General features: G+C 37.6%; 1 protein-coding gene across 1 annotated transcript in view; it reads right to left on the bottom strand.

The window, feature by feature from the left end:
* LOC132068382 (clathrin heavy chain 1-like) overlaps positions 1–14,184 on the bottom strand; it is a 15,794-nt gene extending 1,610 nt beyond the window's left edge. Inside the window, 29 exon segments of the mRNA XM_059461953.1 lie at positions 220–388; positions 391–445; positions 533–703; positions 820–1,305; positions 1,439–2,328; positions 2,331–2,440; positions 2,528–2,806; positions 2,887–3,023; positions 3,109–3,361; positions 3,442–3,554; positions 3,718–3,822; positions 3,894–3,956; positions 4,045–4,179; positions 4,257–4,340; positions 4,544–4,630; positions 6,873–6,932; positions 7,057–7,173; positions 7,282–7,479; positions 7,642–7,758; positions 8,155–8,220; positions 8,323–8,550; positions 8,646–8,725; positions 8,842–8,950; positions 9,041–9,139; positions 9,882–10,009; positions 10,198–10,276; positions 10,399–10,487; positions 11,042–11,246; positions 14,009–14,184. Of these exon segments, the coding sequence (XP_059317936.1) occupies positions 220–388; positions 391–445; positions 533–703; positions 820–1,305; positions 1,439–2,328; positions 2,331–2,440; positions 2,528–2,806; positions 2,887–3,023; positions 3,109–3,361; positions 3,442–3,554; positions 3,718–3,822; positions 3,894–3,956; positions 4,045–4,179; positions 4,257–4,340; positions 4,544–4,630; positions 6,873–6,932; positions 7,057–7,173; positions 7,282–7,479; positions 7,642–7,758; positions 8,155–8,220; positions 8,323–8,550; positions 8,646–8,725; positions 8,842–8,950; positions 9,041–9,139; positions 9,882–10,009; positions 10,198–10,276; positions 10,399–10,487; positions 11,042–11,246; positions 14,009–14,053 (4,757 nt within the window). The 5' untranslated portion in view covers positions 14,054–14,184.
* Between the last annotated feature and the right edge of the window lie 157 nt (positions 14,185–14,341).

Here is a 14,341-nt window from a genome sequence, read left to right as displayed (position 1 = left end):
ATATTTTTAGTTTGTTTAAAGAGTTTTATGCCCTGGTGAGAATAAGTACGAGAGTCTAACTAGAGAACCTTTAGAGTAAGAAAACTGGTAAGTTCCCTTAGGAGATAAATTCTCGAGCATTAAAATCGAACATGAGCAATATATTAGATTCATATAACCAAGCCCAACTATCTTGGGATTATGGAGTTGGTACTTGGTAGTGGTTGGGGGGAGAAATGGAGGATAGTACAGGTGAATCTTGAAATCCTAACCAAAGGTACCTGTTCAATGAAGTAAACAAGCAACTCCTCAGCAAGTTCACGATCCCCAGATTGTGAGGCTGTTTCCATTGCGTCTTTGTAAAGATTATCTTTCTTCGACAGAGCAATGGATTGCTTCCACCTACCAGCTTTTTGTAGATAGAAGCAGCGACACGTCTCATCTCGAGAAGCTCATGTTTCTCTATCTGCTCGGAACAAAAGACAAGAAATGGAACTATTATCAGACATATGATAATGACGAAGAAAAACAATTAAGTGCAACCAGCCGTCACCTTCTGAGCAAGCCCAATCTGATCAAAATTATCATGCAATTCAATTGATTCACGTAGTCTATCATAGTCTTCTTCTTCAACATATATCTCGTTAAGGGCCTCATTCACAGCAGAAACATTGTTGCTTTGAACAGCAATCATATAAGGCTTCACTAGGCGAAGGTGACCAGCCTGATGTCAATCCCACAAAAGAAATCAAAAGGTGTTAATAACAAGAACATATAAATCACAATATATAATCTAAAACAATTCTCCCAAACCAAGAGGTTTTGATAATAAGTGAAGACCTTTCTCATTATGTCCACGACACGTGTGTGATCAACTCTAAGTGCAAGAACATTTAGAAGGTCATTGATGAGATCAGGATGCTCTTGCAAATAGAAGTGGACGGCCTTGTAATAAAGCTCCACATTAGCAACTTTGACAATAATGTCTTTGAACTGCATATGATCCCAAGCATCTGGAGAATGATTCATGACAGTAGTGGCAGCATTATCAAATTCATCATATTGGATATACAAATACGTGAGTTCCTTCCAGTGTTGCTGCTCATCACAGGCACGAATAAGCTTGGGAATGTTGAGACGGGTGGAGAATAATTTAATGTGTTCCATGAGCTTCTCGTGACGGTATCTGGCATATAAAACACCAAGTTCTGTGAAGATACCCATATGGGCACGCTCCAAACCCAGCCCACTCTCCATAAGAGAGATTAATTCATTGAAACATCCTCTGTTTTGGTAAAATTCACTCACTTCCTCCAAATCATCCACCTGCAAAAGTAAAAAGAGATGATACAAATCAAGACTAGCCAAGAAGATAGACTTAGATGCAAATGAAGACGCTCAGACAGAAGTACCAACAATATCTGCTAGATAATAACAATAGAAGAAAAAAGTGAAATACCTGTACTATAATGTTAAGCCCACAAATTTGAGCTAAACGGAATTCCTCAGCATCAACACAAGCAAAGCAAACTTCTTTCCATGTCTTTGCACTATTTGCTTTGCGTGCTGCATCAACAGCACCTTGAAATTGATTTAACTTCACAAGTGTGCTAGCCAACTTGGCCCAGTTAGAAATAAAAGCAAATATGATCTTTGCAGCCTCATATAAGCCTTCATCAAACAACTTATCACCAACATTGGGTAGATTAGCAACATTTGGCATGAGAATAAACTCTTCAATGTCACCCAGTCTATCAATTTTAGCATATGCATAAATGAGTTCACTGTCAACCTTGGGCTCCTTTGTCTTCTGCCTTACCATCAGCAGATACTTCACCAAGTCATGGTAAACATCCGCATCCTCTGCAGCACGAATGACATCCAAAAATTGGGTGGCATCATCTGCACGAATAAACGACTCAATAGCATCACTCACTAATCCTTCTCTCAGTTGAGCTTTAGCCACCTGGCTCCAAACAGCATCTTCTTCAACTCGGAATGCAAACTCGACAGACCGGTTTATATCACGAATATTATCTAGCAGAACATTGACAGCCTGGACATTCAAGTTGAACTTCTTGAAGATTGCAAAAGCTTCTTCATAAAGTTGTGCTTCAACAGCAACCTCCCCTACTGCAGGTCCATCAAAATTATCAAGCCTATTGATATAGTCCATAACTCTAGATGGATCAGCTTTAATGGCTGTCAAGATAAGCAAATTCTGCAGATTAAAGTTCCCACTGAATGCAGAGTTCTGGAGCACAATCTTTTCAAGAAGTTCAATCAGTTCATGGGGAAGATCAGCAGTCATGAAAGCTTTAACAGCTGCAGAAACTTGTTCCGGCTCTTGCTTTCAGGCAGAGCAGTGGAGACAACTTGATCAATAAGCTGCCTTCTAAACTCATTTTCAGGGTTAAGAACTTTCTCCCAAAGATCACCATCCATTCTCTCAACGACATACCTGAAATCATCATAATAATGGGGTTTGGTCATCTTCAGGAATCTGATAAGTGATAAACCAGCAGCAGGAGACTAACAAAAAACAAACCTTGCTTGAAGTTTGAACAGAGAGTTCTTGTTTGTTACATTAATAAGTTCATCATCACATTGCCCTCTCCTATATGCAACAACAGCAAGGGTAGGATCGCGCTTCTCACAATATTTACCCACAACACGAGAGTCATAGTATGGATTGGTTGTGAGGAAGTGCTCTGGGTTGTTATTGCTATCTATGATGATCTTACCCAGAGCATTGTGTACATGCACATCTTGGCTTCCTTCACTGACAAGATGCTCCAAGAACTGTGTAAGCAGTCGAAGTCGGTTCCTGACAACAAACAGGATAAGCTTAATACCCAAATTTATACTGACAATCTTAAAGTAGATGTAACAGGAATAGACAAAAACCTTTTTTCACATTCTTCCACAAGGGGCTCAACAGGAAGCAGAGAACGAACAGAAAGGATCAAGCCTTTAATAAAATCCTCAGGACACTCATCATCTAAAAGCTGCCCTACAACTAAAGGTGCATTTCCTGGATTGACCTGTTATGTAGAGGATAAAAGCTTGTAAGTCACATGTTAGGAAGCACTTCAACAAAGCAAGTACTGAACAGAAGTTAATACCAACCTTTTGAACATAACCCTCAATATATCGTAGCATATTGTTAGTGTATAGGTAGTGTGTGAGATCAGGAACAAAACCAAAGCGGTCGCAAACATTGATTAGAGGTCGGGCATCAGGAAGTTTGGCTTCCATCAAGAAGTTCTTGGTCTTTTCAGGGTCATAGAAGTTTGATTCTCTTGTCACGCGCTCAACCTCCTTGATTTGACCAGTTCTGGCAGCTGCCTCAATATATTTAAAGTGGATATCAGGATCCTCACTGCACAAGGCCCAAAAGAATCAAAGATTAATTAACAATTAAAATTAGCCAGTCCAAAATGTCCTATCATGTGTACACACCTCGAACTCAAATATGATCCCAAGAAGAAGTACAGCCCATCGTATGACTTGAATTGCTCAAAAAGCTTAATGCAGGCATCAATACCCAACTGCTCACAGTACTCTTTTGCAACCTGAAATTAACGCAAGCATATTTTAATACAAGTATGTTACAATTCACAAGAACCAATAATCACATACATTGTTACAAGTATGTCACAATTCCCAATAACCAATAATGCATCAGCTATGCCAATATGAAGCACCAGACTCTGCGGGAATAAAGTAAATAACTACCTGAACTATTATTTGAAGGTTGCCTTTGATATTGATCGCCAGAAGGTCCTTCATGCACTCAAGTGCCCATTCACGTGAGACAGTCCCAAAGAACTCAACCAGAGCCTGAAACATACAATAGAACTAAATACACAACCCTCAATAGTAAGTCAGTATGATCACTGGAGCATACCGACCTGAGGCTCAATCGCATGTGTATTAACAATGACGCGCTTGATGTCAGGCAGTTCACTGTAGTGCTGCAGAAACATACATAATTAACCAACTTAGTAGTCATATATTATGGTAAGTTAAACTCAAAAATGCTGAAAAGATCAGTAAGTAAACCTGCAAAGCCCGAATGTAAAGACCAGCTTTTTCACAAAGTTGAGCAATTCGTGGTCGATCATAATGACTGAACATTCCATTGGCTAATATAGCATCAGCAACATTCGGGAAAGTCACAAGGTTGATTTCCAAGACCTGTATACAACAAATTTTACAGCCTAAGCAAAATGTATAAGCGGAAAGATGTCCTTTAATGAGAAATGGACAGAAACCTTAGTCTGCAGAAAACCATGCTCTGGAAGGTTGGGCTTCAGAACATCTAACAGAAATGCTGTTGCCTCACGGATCAAGTTCCTCTGATGTCAATATTTCAGAAAGACAGAACAATCATCAGCTGGTATGTTGCACCTCAGAGAAATTATTATTATTATTATTTTTTATCAGGGCACCTCAGAGAATTTATTAAAAGGCTTCTGAACCACACATCAGCGCATTTAACATCATTAAGCAGTAATTAACCTGAAGAAATAGTAATTGTTTTTGTTTAAAAAAAAAAAACCTGAAGAAATAGGTCAGTGATTGTATTGTAATCAATAGGACACCCTCCCTCCATTTGAGACATCATGAGCGCAAAATTAACAGCACCCTGCAGACAAAGATCAAATAATTCATCCTCAATAGCAACAACTCCAATTCCTTCACTTTCATTTTGTTTCAGGAAAGCAGATGCAACTTTTCCAATGTAGGAACAATACTAAAGTGATAGCATTAAATAAGACATACTCTCTCCTTGATCAAAGAAAAGCAAGAAAAACCTCTCAAGAAGAAAAAATACAACTCCAATTCCTTCACTTTCATTTTGTTTCAGGAAAGAAGATGCAACTTTTCCAATGTAGGAACAATACTAAAGTGATAGCATTAAATAAGACATACTCTCTCCTTGATCAAAGAAAAGCAAGAAAAACCTCTCAAGAAGAAAAAATACATGTAAAATTTGCACCATGTCAGACTGAATTTGGCATAGAAACTATGAGTTAATCCTGTTAGACTGACTACACGAATGTAGCACCCCGAAAATTGAAATTTTTTGAAGTATTTAAAATGCATTCGGAAGCTATTTTACTTGTTTTTGTGTCAAGAGTGGACACTGATAAAAAAATTATACTTGTTTATAGGTAAATATTTGCACAAAGAGAACTGGAGGTGTATGGAAGTATACAAGTATGAAACAAGGACCAAAACTACCAAAAAGTAGGAGAAAAGATCACCCTGGGAGGGGCGGGGATAGTGCATTTAGGCCCCATAGCAGCTCAAAAGAAAACACATGAGCTGCTATAGAACTCTACATGGCCGAAGGATAAAACCAGTCGTGCTATGGGCTTGCTGGCAGCTCCATAGTACAACAACAACAACACACCCAGTTAAATCCCACAATGTGGGGTCTGGGGAGGGTAAAGTGTACGCAGACCTTACCCCTACCTCGGAAGGTAGGGAGGCTGTTTCCGAAAGACCCTCGGCTCAAGAGAAAACATGACGAAAAAAGGTCAGATAAGGACAAACTGTTCAAAGCAGTATGAAAATGAAACTAAAAGGAAGCGAAAAAGCCATGATAAAGCAGTCTGCTGGCAGCTCCATAGTGTGAAAGCTAAAACAGCTCGTGTCGTGGGCTCCCATAGTAGCTCCATAAAACGAGGCACGTATTTATATGAACGGACCAGTTTCGGGGATGGAGAAACGCCACAACATCTATGCACATCTGAGAGCTTTTTGAAAGGGAATCAACCTAGGATTCTACTACACCATGCAAGGTATGATTTCAAACAAGTTTTGTGATCTTGATCTCAAAGTGTGTTAGGAAATTCAGTTACTAAAGATAGTCTTATGCAATCTTGTTTGATACGCGGCATATTTTAAAGATAATGACATGGCTATGATGGTGCCTTTTGGCCTATGTGAAACATGTTGAACTGTTTCCTATGCTCGGTTGACTAATGTCATGTTGCATTATGTTAAAGGCCTATATTCGGAGTGAAGGCAACACTCCCCAAGTATGTTGTGGTAGGGTTGCCCGAGGCTATAGCCTCCATGCTTGTAGATCCACATTTTGTATTTTGGAAGTGAGGACGACACCTCCAATGATATGTGTTAATTGCCGAGGAAGAGGCCTCCATGAATGTAGAACCATTAGTTATTACTTATTAGTTTCAATTAGTATGAGATTTTACAATGTTACAGCTAAGTATTTTAAGTTGCATGAATATCTTCTCAGTTAATGCAGTTATCTGGTATTTTAGACTTGGTATTCAGTTACACTTACAGTTACAGTTACAGTTTTCAATTTCAATTTATGAAATAGGTATCATGTTCATACATTTCATGCCTCTACCTCCACGAGGTAGGGGAAAGGTCTGCGTATACTCTGCCCTCCCCAGACCCCACCTGTGGGATTACACTGGATATGTTGTTGTTCATACATTTCATGTTGGTTTATCAGTAAGTCTTGTCCCGCCATTTAATGAATAGTCGATAAGACTTACTGAGTACTGTGATGGTGTATTTAATTCGAAAGGGAGACAGGTACCTTTGAGCTCGGTAGCCGCAGCTAGATCCCACACCATCCTTGGCATCTCACTCGTCGCTTGATGTAGTACCTTATGATATTTTAGATGGCTCGTGATAGTATTTTGAGTTGAAACGTTCAATTTTATAACTTTCTATACATTTTTATGAGTGTTAGTTATCAGCTATGTGGTTCATTCGATATTTAGATGGGGGTAGTTAGTCGGGTGCTGATCACATGCCCTTAGATTTGGGTCCTGACACTGAATCTTGTAGAGAAAGGCGAGAAGTTGATAAACATATTACTTGTAAAACCATTCGCAGCATACCTGAGGATCGGATCGAAGAATTGTTTGCAGCAGGAACAAATAGTCAGGGGTATATCCAACCTGCATCAAGAAAAAAACGAGTTACCAATCTCTGAACGTTCTGATATAAGAAAGAATAAGACTGTCTCAGACAACTAAAAAGCAGTCAGTAATAACCACAGAAAAGTGTGCACCACTAACCAACCTGCTTGGAATATATCAAAATCTTGTCGAACTCCCTGCGCTCAGCAAAAGCGGCAACAACTTTTGGTGTTGCTCTTGCTTTGATGTATATCTTCAAGGCAAGGTCATTATCAACAGTCTACAACAAAAAGCTTACTGTTGTCAGTAACTTAAGTAACAGAATACTTGCACGAAGGAAATCTATTATAAGTGGTGAACAACAGAAAAATTAAATCCTGCCATTAACCTTCACAAGGTCGCCAAGTTCCTCACTACACTCTAGCTTATCCTCAGCCAACCAGTTCTCTAAGAGGTTCTTCTTATTCTGGTTGACAACAAGTCGTGAAAGTTCCAAAGACTCAAATGCATTGAGCTTCCCTTTAGTCAAAAGTGTACCAAAGTACTGCAACAGAGGAGGTGTTTGCCCTGCTTGAACAGGCACACTCTGCAAATAAGACAACATAGCATATTATTTTTCACAGGATAGGACATTAAGAAACATATTCCATAGACTTTGCGATTCTCTGTGACCTTGAAGGGCATAGGAAACAACATGAATTTGGTAACAAAGCTTCTTTTTTGCATGATTTGGTAACATAGCCAATACCTGAAATTTAGCAACGGTATCCGGTGTACGGAGTATGCCTTGCGGGGATTCTGCAGCAAGCTCAGCAGCCTCTTTGTACTTAGTTTGAGCAAACAACTCTTGGAAGCGCTGGACAACCTAATGCCACACAACATTTATAGATGTGAGATCATTGTGAAAAGCAGACAGCAAAAAATTCCCAACATGCTGAATCCATCAAAACCACTGCTTTTGATAATTTGCCAACTGCTAACCATAATCAATCAAAGGAAGAGACTTCAGGCAATATAATACCATTAGCCTTGCAGAATATTGTTCTACCAGATGATATCAATAGCAGCTAATTAACTAACTTCATATTTGATCTAGAAAAAGGAGATGCATTTTAAAGAGCAAAAACCATGTATATACTAGTTAAAGGTATGAAAAAGTTCCACAGACAAGACATAGGACATTTGAAGAAATAGCGACACTTCATCCAGTCACGCAATCAATTCAGAAGATAGTGCATTCAGAAACAAGGTTTCAACTTACCAAATTCTCAGCACCAGGAAGGTTTCCTCTTTTGGCAAGATTGACAGCAAGCTCTAGATTATTCAACTGCAACAAAGTTTGTACAGGATGGACATGAATTCATCAAAAGTTTCTGGAAATGCATCTACAACAATATACATGATACCAGAAAGAAAAGAAAATACTTACTTGGCCACTGACAAAAGGAATAATTGTTGCTTCATTTACTGTGGCTAGCAACACTTGCCCTCGCCTGTTGACGGCATAGAAACCACCAATTGATGAAGCTTCTGCTGTCAGAAAAATAGGATCTGGGCTGATCCTATTTCTGTACACTGCAGTAGCTGTTTCCAAGTCATAGACAAACAGAAGCCCAAGCTTTGTGATGACATAAATTAAACCATACTTATGAGAGATCTGCAGAAGTAACAGAGGAACTGTGTTACAAGAAACTGAATTCTTTTAGCACAACAAGAAAAGACAAAGCACATATAGAGAGGAAGAAAAAAGACCTGCATGGCAACTGGGAAATCCTCAGCAAAATCTGGAGGAAAGAAAAGATCTGCCTGCTTCTTTGAAAATGAGGGTTTCCCTGCAAATTATTAACTCATTAGGAAACGGACCAAACTTTATCAGGCAATGTTCTCCACAGAAACTCACTAAAGTAATGTTCAACTTAAACTAGTCATGAAAAAAGGAGGTACTCACCTGGCTGGGCACCTAGCTCAATGACATGCAACTTTGATGTAACCTGTCCAGCATTTGAGGTTTTTGATGCAAAAGAAATGAGTATGGAATCCCTATCATTTCCAGGTATCTGTTTAAAGCAAAGAACAGTCAGAACTGGAAAACATGGAAGCAAGGCTACCTGACAAATCAGGAAGTTATTGGGAGGAGCTTTTCTTACTCTTATTGAGGCAAATGATGCAGCATGAGCCTCAAGAGCTTGACTGCGTTGCTGATCCACTGAAAACAGTTGCATATTCCCTTTAACCAGTTGGGGCCTCTAACAACACCAATCAAAATGGACAGCCAAAGACAATAGTCAATCTTCATTGAACATTAAATTAAAATTAAGAGAAATCATCGGGACAATAATAAATATCATGATTAAATGACATGTCTCTACCAAAGTTCAAGAGGTAGCATATAATTGAGCTTAAAGATCTTTCGGTTCATTTCCCAATACTGCAAGATAACCTTCTTAATATCCAAATTTCTGTGGTAGTGTCAGAAGAATTTTCAAAACTTAAAGACGGTCATTTTGACTTGCTGCAGCTGAGAACATCCAATGGCACAGCAACAGAACTTTTGCAGTGCAATTTTATCACCCCAAAAAAAAAAAAAATGCAGTGCAATAGTTGAATATGGCCAAAATGGAATTAATATTACAACAAATTGAGGACACAATGAAAAAAGTGCAGAATCACATGATTTTATATAGGCAACAAATAATTAAACCCTACATGATGTTTCCCAGTTTCCGCCCTTCCTAAGGACACTAAGGAAAATACTATCCCAAGCTTCTGCTATCTCTATCCGTGCTTTTTCCTTTCTTTTGTTCTTCTTTTTTGTCCTTTTCTTTTTTCTTCTCTTTTTGTTTGTTCTTCTCTAGACTCATAAGACTCTAGAATCTTGAATTCTCCCTCTTTACCTGGGACAGTACTAGTGGGAGAAGAAAATCTGGTACAAAAGAATGAACATCAAAACTAAGATTTCCATTAGCAACATAGCTTAACATTACACACCTCTGGTGAACCTGGGGCAATTCCAATCAAAACCAACCATTTCTCTGAAGGATCACATCGGTAGTTGATAATTTGGTTGTTAGCTAGATTGGCTGTTCTATCAAACATCTTTACAGGCTCAGAATCACCTGTACAATGAGAATTTGGGGATCTTAGGGTCTAGGGACAACAGTCAACCATCTAAAAAAAATTAAAACAGTAAGGACAGGAAGGAAAAACAAAATAGAGCTTCTCCAGGCGAAACGGAAGAAGAAAAACTGGCAATATTAAGAGGCAATATTGAGAGTGAAGAAGAAAAGGGAAAAGAAAACTTTACCTTCAATTGACCAATGGTATACTGAGGTTTGTGTGACAAGCCCTAACATCTTGGGGGTAATCCACTTCCAGAAAACAACCTGAGCAATGCATTGAAAGTTATATGAACAACATCATAATGCAGAACAAGGGATCAGATGGTAGATAACAGATGTAACTAAATGAATTCAAAAAAAAAAAAAATCAAATAAAGATTTATTACCTGCTCAGGCATCTGATGTGATTTAATTTTCTGCTTTGCCTCAATATTGAAAATTTGTAAGTGGTCTTGGGTAGTTCCTGGGACTTGAGCTTCAAGGAGAGAGGATTGCTTTGTCAGCGAACATATAAAATAAAAATAAAAACCAGAACTGACAGGTCAGTCCCTTCGCCATGCCTAAAAATGAAGAATAACAACCATTTTACTCATACAACTTCCCTGACTCTAATTAAATAAGGTAATATCAAACTCAATCCTCGTCAAGAAGGAATCCTAATCAACCTCAACGTATTCCTATGAAAAGTACCTCTCTATGTCCCCTTATTTATTACTTTAATCAATGACCAAAAGTATGCTTGCTTCATTCCTATCGTCTTTTGCCTAGTCTCAAGTTCTTTCGCATATCAGGATGATGAATAAGAAAAAAAAAAGCCTGTTCACTTGAAAGTATGAATAAGCAAACAAACTAAAAAAAAGGGCAGCCCGGTGCACTAAGCTCCCGCTATGCGGGGGGTCCGGGGAAGGGCCGGACCACAAGGATCTATTGTAGCACTAGCATGTCTGGCATTGTTACCAAAAATTTAGACAAATCAACAACTTGAGCTATTGCAAGAACCATTAAAAACTCTTAGCAACGATCCCATACCTTTTAGAGCCAAAATTCTGGAATTAGGATTCATAAGAGCAGAGTCCGCCGTAATTGGACGCCTCAATGGCTGCATTGGCATGTTCATATCAATAATCACCACACTATTTTGTGGTGCAGTCTCCCGTACGCATATATACTTATCTGATTCCATGGTAACATTGGTGAACGTGATGAACTGCGGATTGACCCCTATACTTTGCAACTGCAAAACCGATGGACACAACACAAAATTCAATCAAAAATTAAAGTTCACATAGAAATTGAATTTCTCAATTCAAAATAATACTATAACCTAGGTCACAAATCTGAGAATGAACTAATATCATAGTTCTAAGCCACACTGCACAGGTTTAAGTCGCCAGAAACCATGGGGAATGAAGATTTTAAAAGGAAACGAGGACGAGGTAGACCTAAAATCACTTGGAAGGAAGTTGTATCGAAGTACCTAGGGATTCATGCAGACTTAAAAAATGATAGGGCACAATGGAGGAGAAAGATCTATATAGGACATACTTATTAGTTGAGAATATGTTTTAGTTATATTAGCACTTTTCCTTTAAGTCCTATACTGTTCTAGGAGTTGTTCAACCTTTCAGTGAGGATTCAGGTAACCGACCCCAACTTGCTTGGAACTGAGGCGTTGTAGTTGTTATCATTGTTTTTTAAGTTCACATAGGAACTATAGTTCTCACATACAAAAAATATCACAGCCTAGGTCACGGACCAGGTAATGAACTAATCTCATAGTTCTCAGAGACATTTTGTATGTGCCAATTTTCGAGAAACACCAGTGAAGAAAAGATTCATCCAGATGTCAATTTACATAAAAAATTAAGTTCTCATTTCGAGAGAATGTTATGACCTAGACGCATATCTGGTAATGAACTAATAACACAACTCCAAGCCACATGTCATGCATGCTAAGTTGCAAACACAAAAAAGAGTACGAAATTCAATCAACATTTTATATTCATAGACTCTTGAGCTCGGGATTTAAAATAATACCATAACCTAGGTCACAGATCTCACACCTCTAAGTTCCCAGGATCAGTTACAGCTTATAAGAATATGAAATTCTGTCCAGATTTTAAATTCATGTCGAAAGTTAAGTTCTCAATCCAAAATGATATCATAACCTAGGTCGCAAATCAGGTAATAGCTTACCACAGTTCTAAGACACACTTTACACGTGCTAAGTTGCTGAAAGCAGTACCAATATTCAATCTAAATTTTAAATTCACATGGAAACTTAAGTTCTCGACTCAAAATGATAACCTAACATAGGTCACGGATCGAGTAATGAAGTAATATCACAGTTCAAAGTCACAATTAACATGTGATAAGTTACCAAAAACACAAATAAGAATATGAAATCAATCCAGATTTCAAATCCACACACACACTTAAGTTCGTAATCCAAAATAATACCATAACCAAGGTCACAGATCTAGTAATGAGCTAGCATCACAGTTCTAAGCCACATTAGAAATAATACCATAGCTGATGTCACAGATCTGGTAATGAGCTAGTATCACAGTTCTAAGCCACATTTCAACGTGCTATGTTGCAAGAAACTCTAATAAGAATACAATATCAATCCAGATTTGAATTTACATAGAAACTGAAATTCTCAATCCAAATAATAGCATAACCAGGTGGCAGATCTGGAATCAATTATCGCAGTTCTACACGTACTACTTTCCAAGAAAAAAAAAGAGTAATCACAGTTCTGTAACCCATATTTGGCTCGTTATAAGTTGCCAGAAATACTAATAGGAATACTAAATTCAATCCAGAATTTAAATTCACTAATCTTAAGTGCTCCATCCAAAATAATATCATAACCTAGGTCGCAGATCTGGCAAATGAAGAGCTACTACAGTTCTAAGCCACATTACGACGTACTAAAAAACATCAAATTCAATCCAAATTTTAGATTCACACAAAAACTAAAGCTCAAATATTGAATACAATATCATACCAAGAATCCAGATCTCCAATCAACTCATATCACAATTCTAAGCAACATTTCACACGTGAACCAGTAGTAAGAGTAGCAAATCAAGGATACTAAATTCAATCCGAAATTTAAATTCACTAAAGAAACTAACGTTCTCCATCGAAAATAATATCATAATCCATGTCGCAAATCTGGCAAATGAACAGATACCACAGTTCTAAGCCACATTTCAGACGAACTAAAAACATCAAATTCAATCCAGATTTTAGATTCACACAGAAGCTAAAGTTCAAATATTGAATACAATATCATAACTAATGTTCCAGATCTTCAATCAATTCTAAGCAACATTTCACACGTGAACCGCTAAAAAGACTAGCAAATCAAAGCAATTTCAACTGCTAACATGAATTCGCAATAAGACTCAAATCAGTATCAAGCACGGCTGAACAAATCGTTGATAAAAATGTTAAATCAAATATTGTAACCGAAGTTTCAGATCTTCAATCAATTCTAAAGCAACATTTCACACGTGAATCACTAACAAATCAAAGCAATTTCAACTGCTAATACGAATTCGAATAAATCGCTGAGTAAAATGTTAAAATCAGAAGCTAAAGTTCAAATATTAAAGACAATATCATAACAAAAGTTCCAGATCTTCAATCAACTTATATCACAATTCTAAAGCAACATTTTACCACTAATAAGAGTTGCAAATCAAATCAATTTCGACTACTTGATATGAATTCGAATAAATCGTTGAGAAAAACAGTTTAGACGTACTAAAAACATCAAATTCAATCCAGATTTTAGATTCACACTAAAGTTCAAATATTGAAGACAATAATATCATAACCAAAGCTACAGATCTTCAATCAATTCATATAACAATTCTAAATCAGCATTTCACACGTGAACAACTAGTAAGAGTATCAAATCAAAGCAATGAATCGCTTTAAAAAATGTTAAATGAGAAGAGAAAACGGAGTTTAAATAGTTACCGTTAAGGCCTCTTTCATAGTGATCGGAGCATTAGCAGCCGCCATGATTAATGGCGAGAGATCTCAACCGTTGATATGAAGAAGAAGAAGAAGAAACCCTTCAGAGAGGGAAAAAGAGAGATCTAGACAGAGAAAGGGGGTGTAGGAGAGGTTCCTTTTTTGAAGAGAGAGATGGTTATTAGTGGGGAAGTGATGATAGTAAACGACAATGTGAAAAATTGGATTTTTTTTTTTTTTTTTTTGGGATGAAATTGGAAAAAAATAATCAATTGGGAAAGAAAATAAAATTTTGAGATCGAAAAGTTCTTATTGTTACTTTTTTTTATATTCACT

Source organism: Lycium ferocissimum, chromosome 8 (genome assembly GCF_029784015.1).
Source record: "Lycium ferocissimum isolate CSIRO_LF1 chromosome 8, AGI_CSIRO_Lferr_CH_V1, whole genome shotgun sequence".
In the NCBI taxonomy this organism is placed as follows: Eukaryota; Viridiplantae; Streptophyta; class Magnoliopsida; order Solanales; family Solanaceae; genus Lycium; species Lycium ferocissimum.
This window is presented reverse-complemented; position numbering and strand designations above follow the sequence as displayed.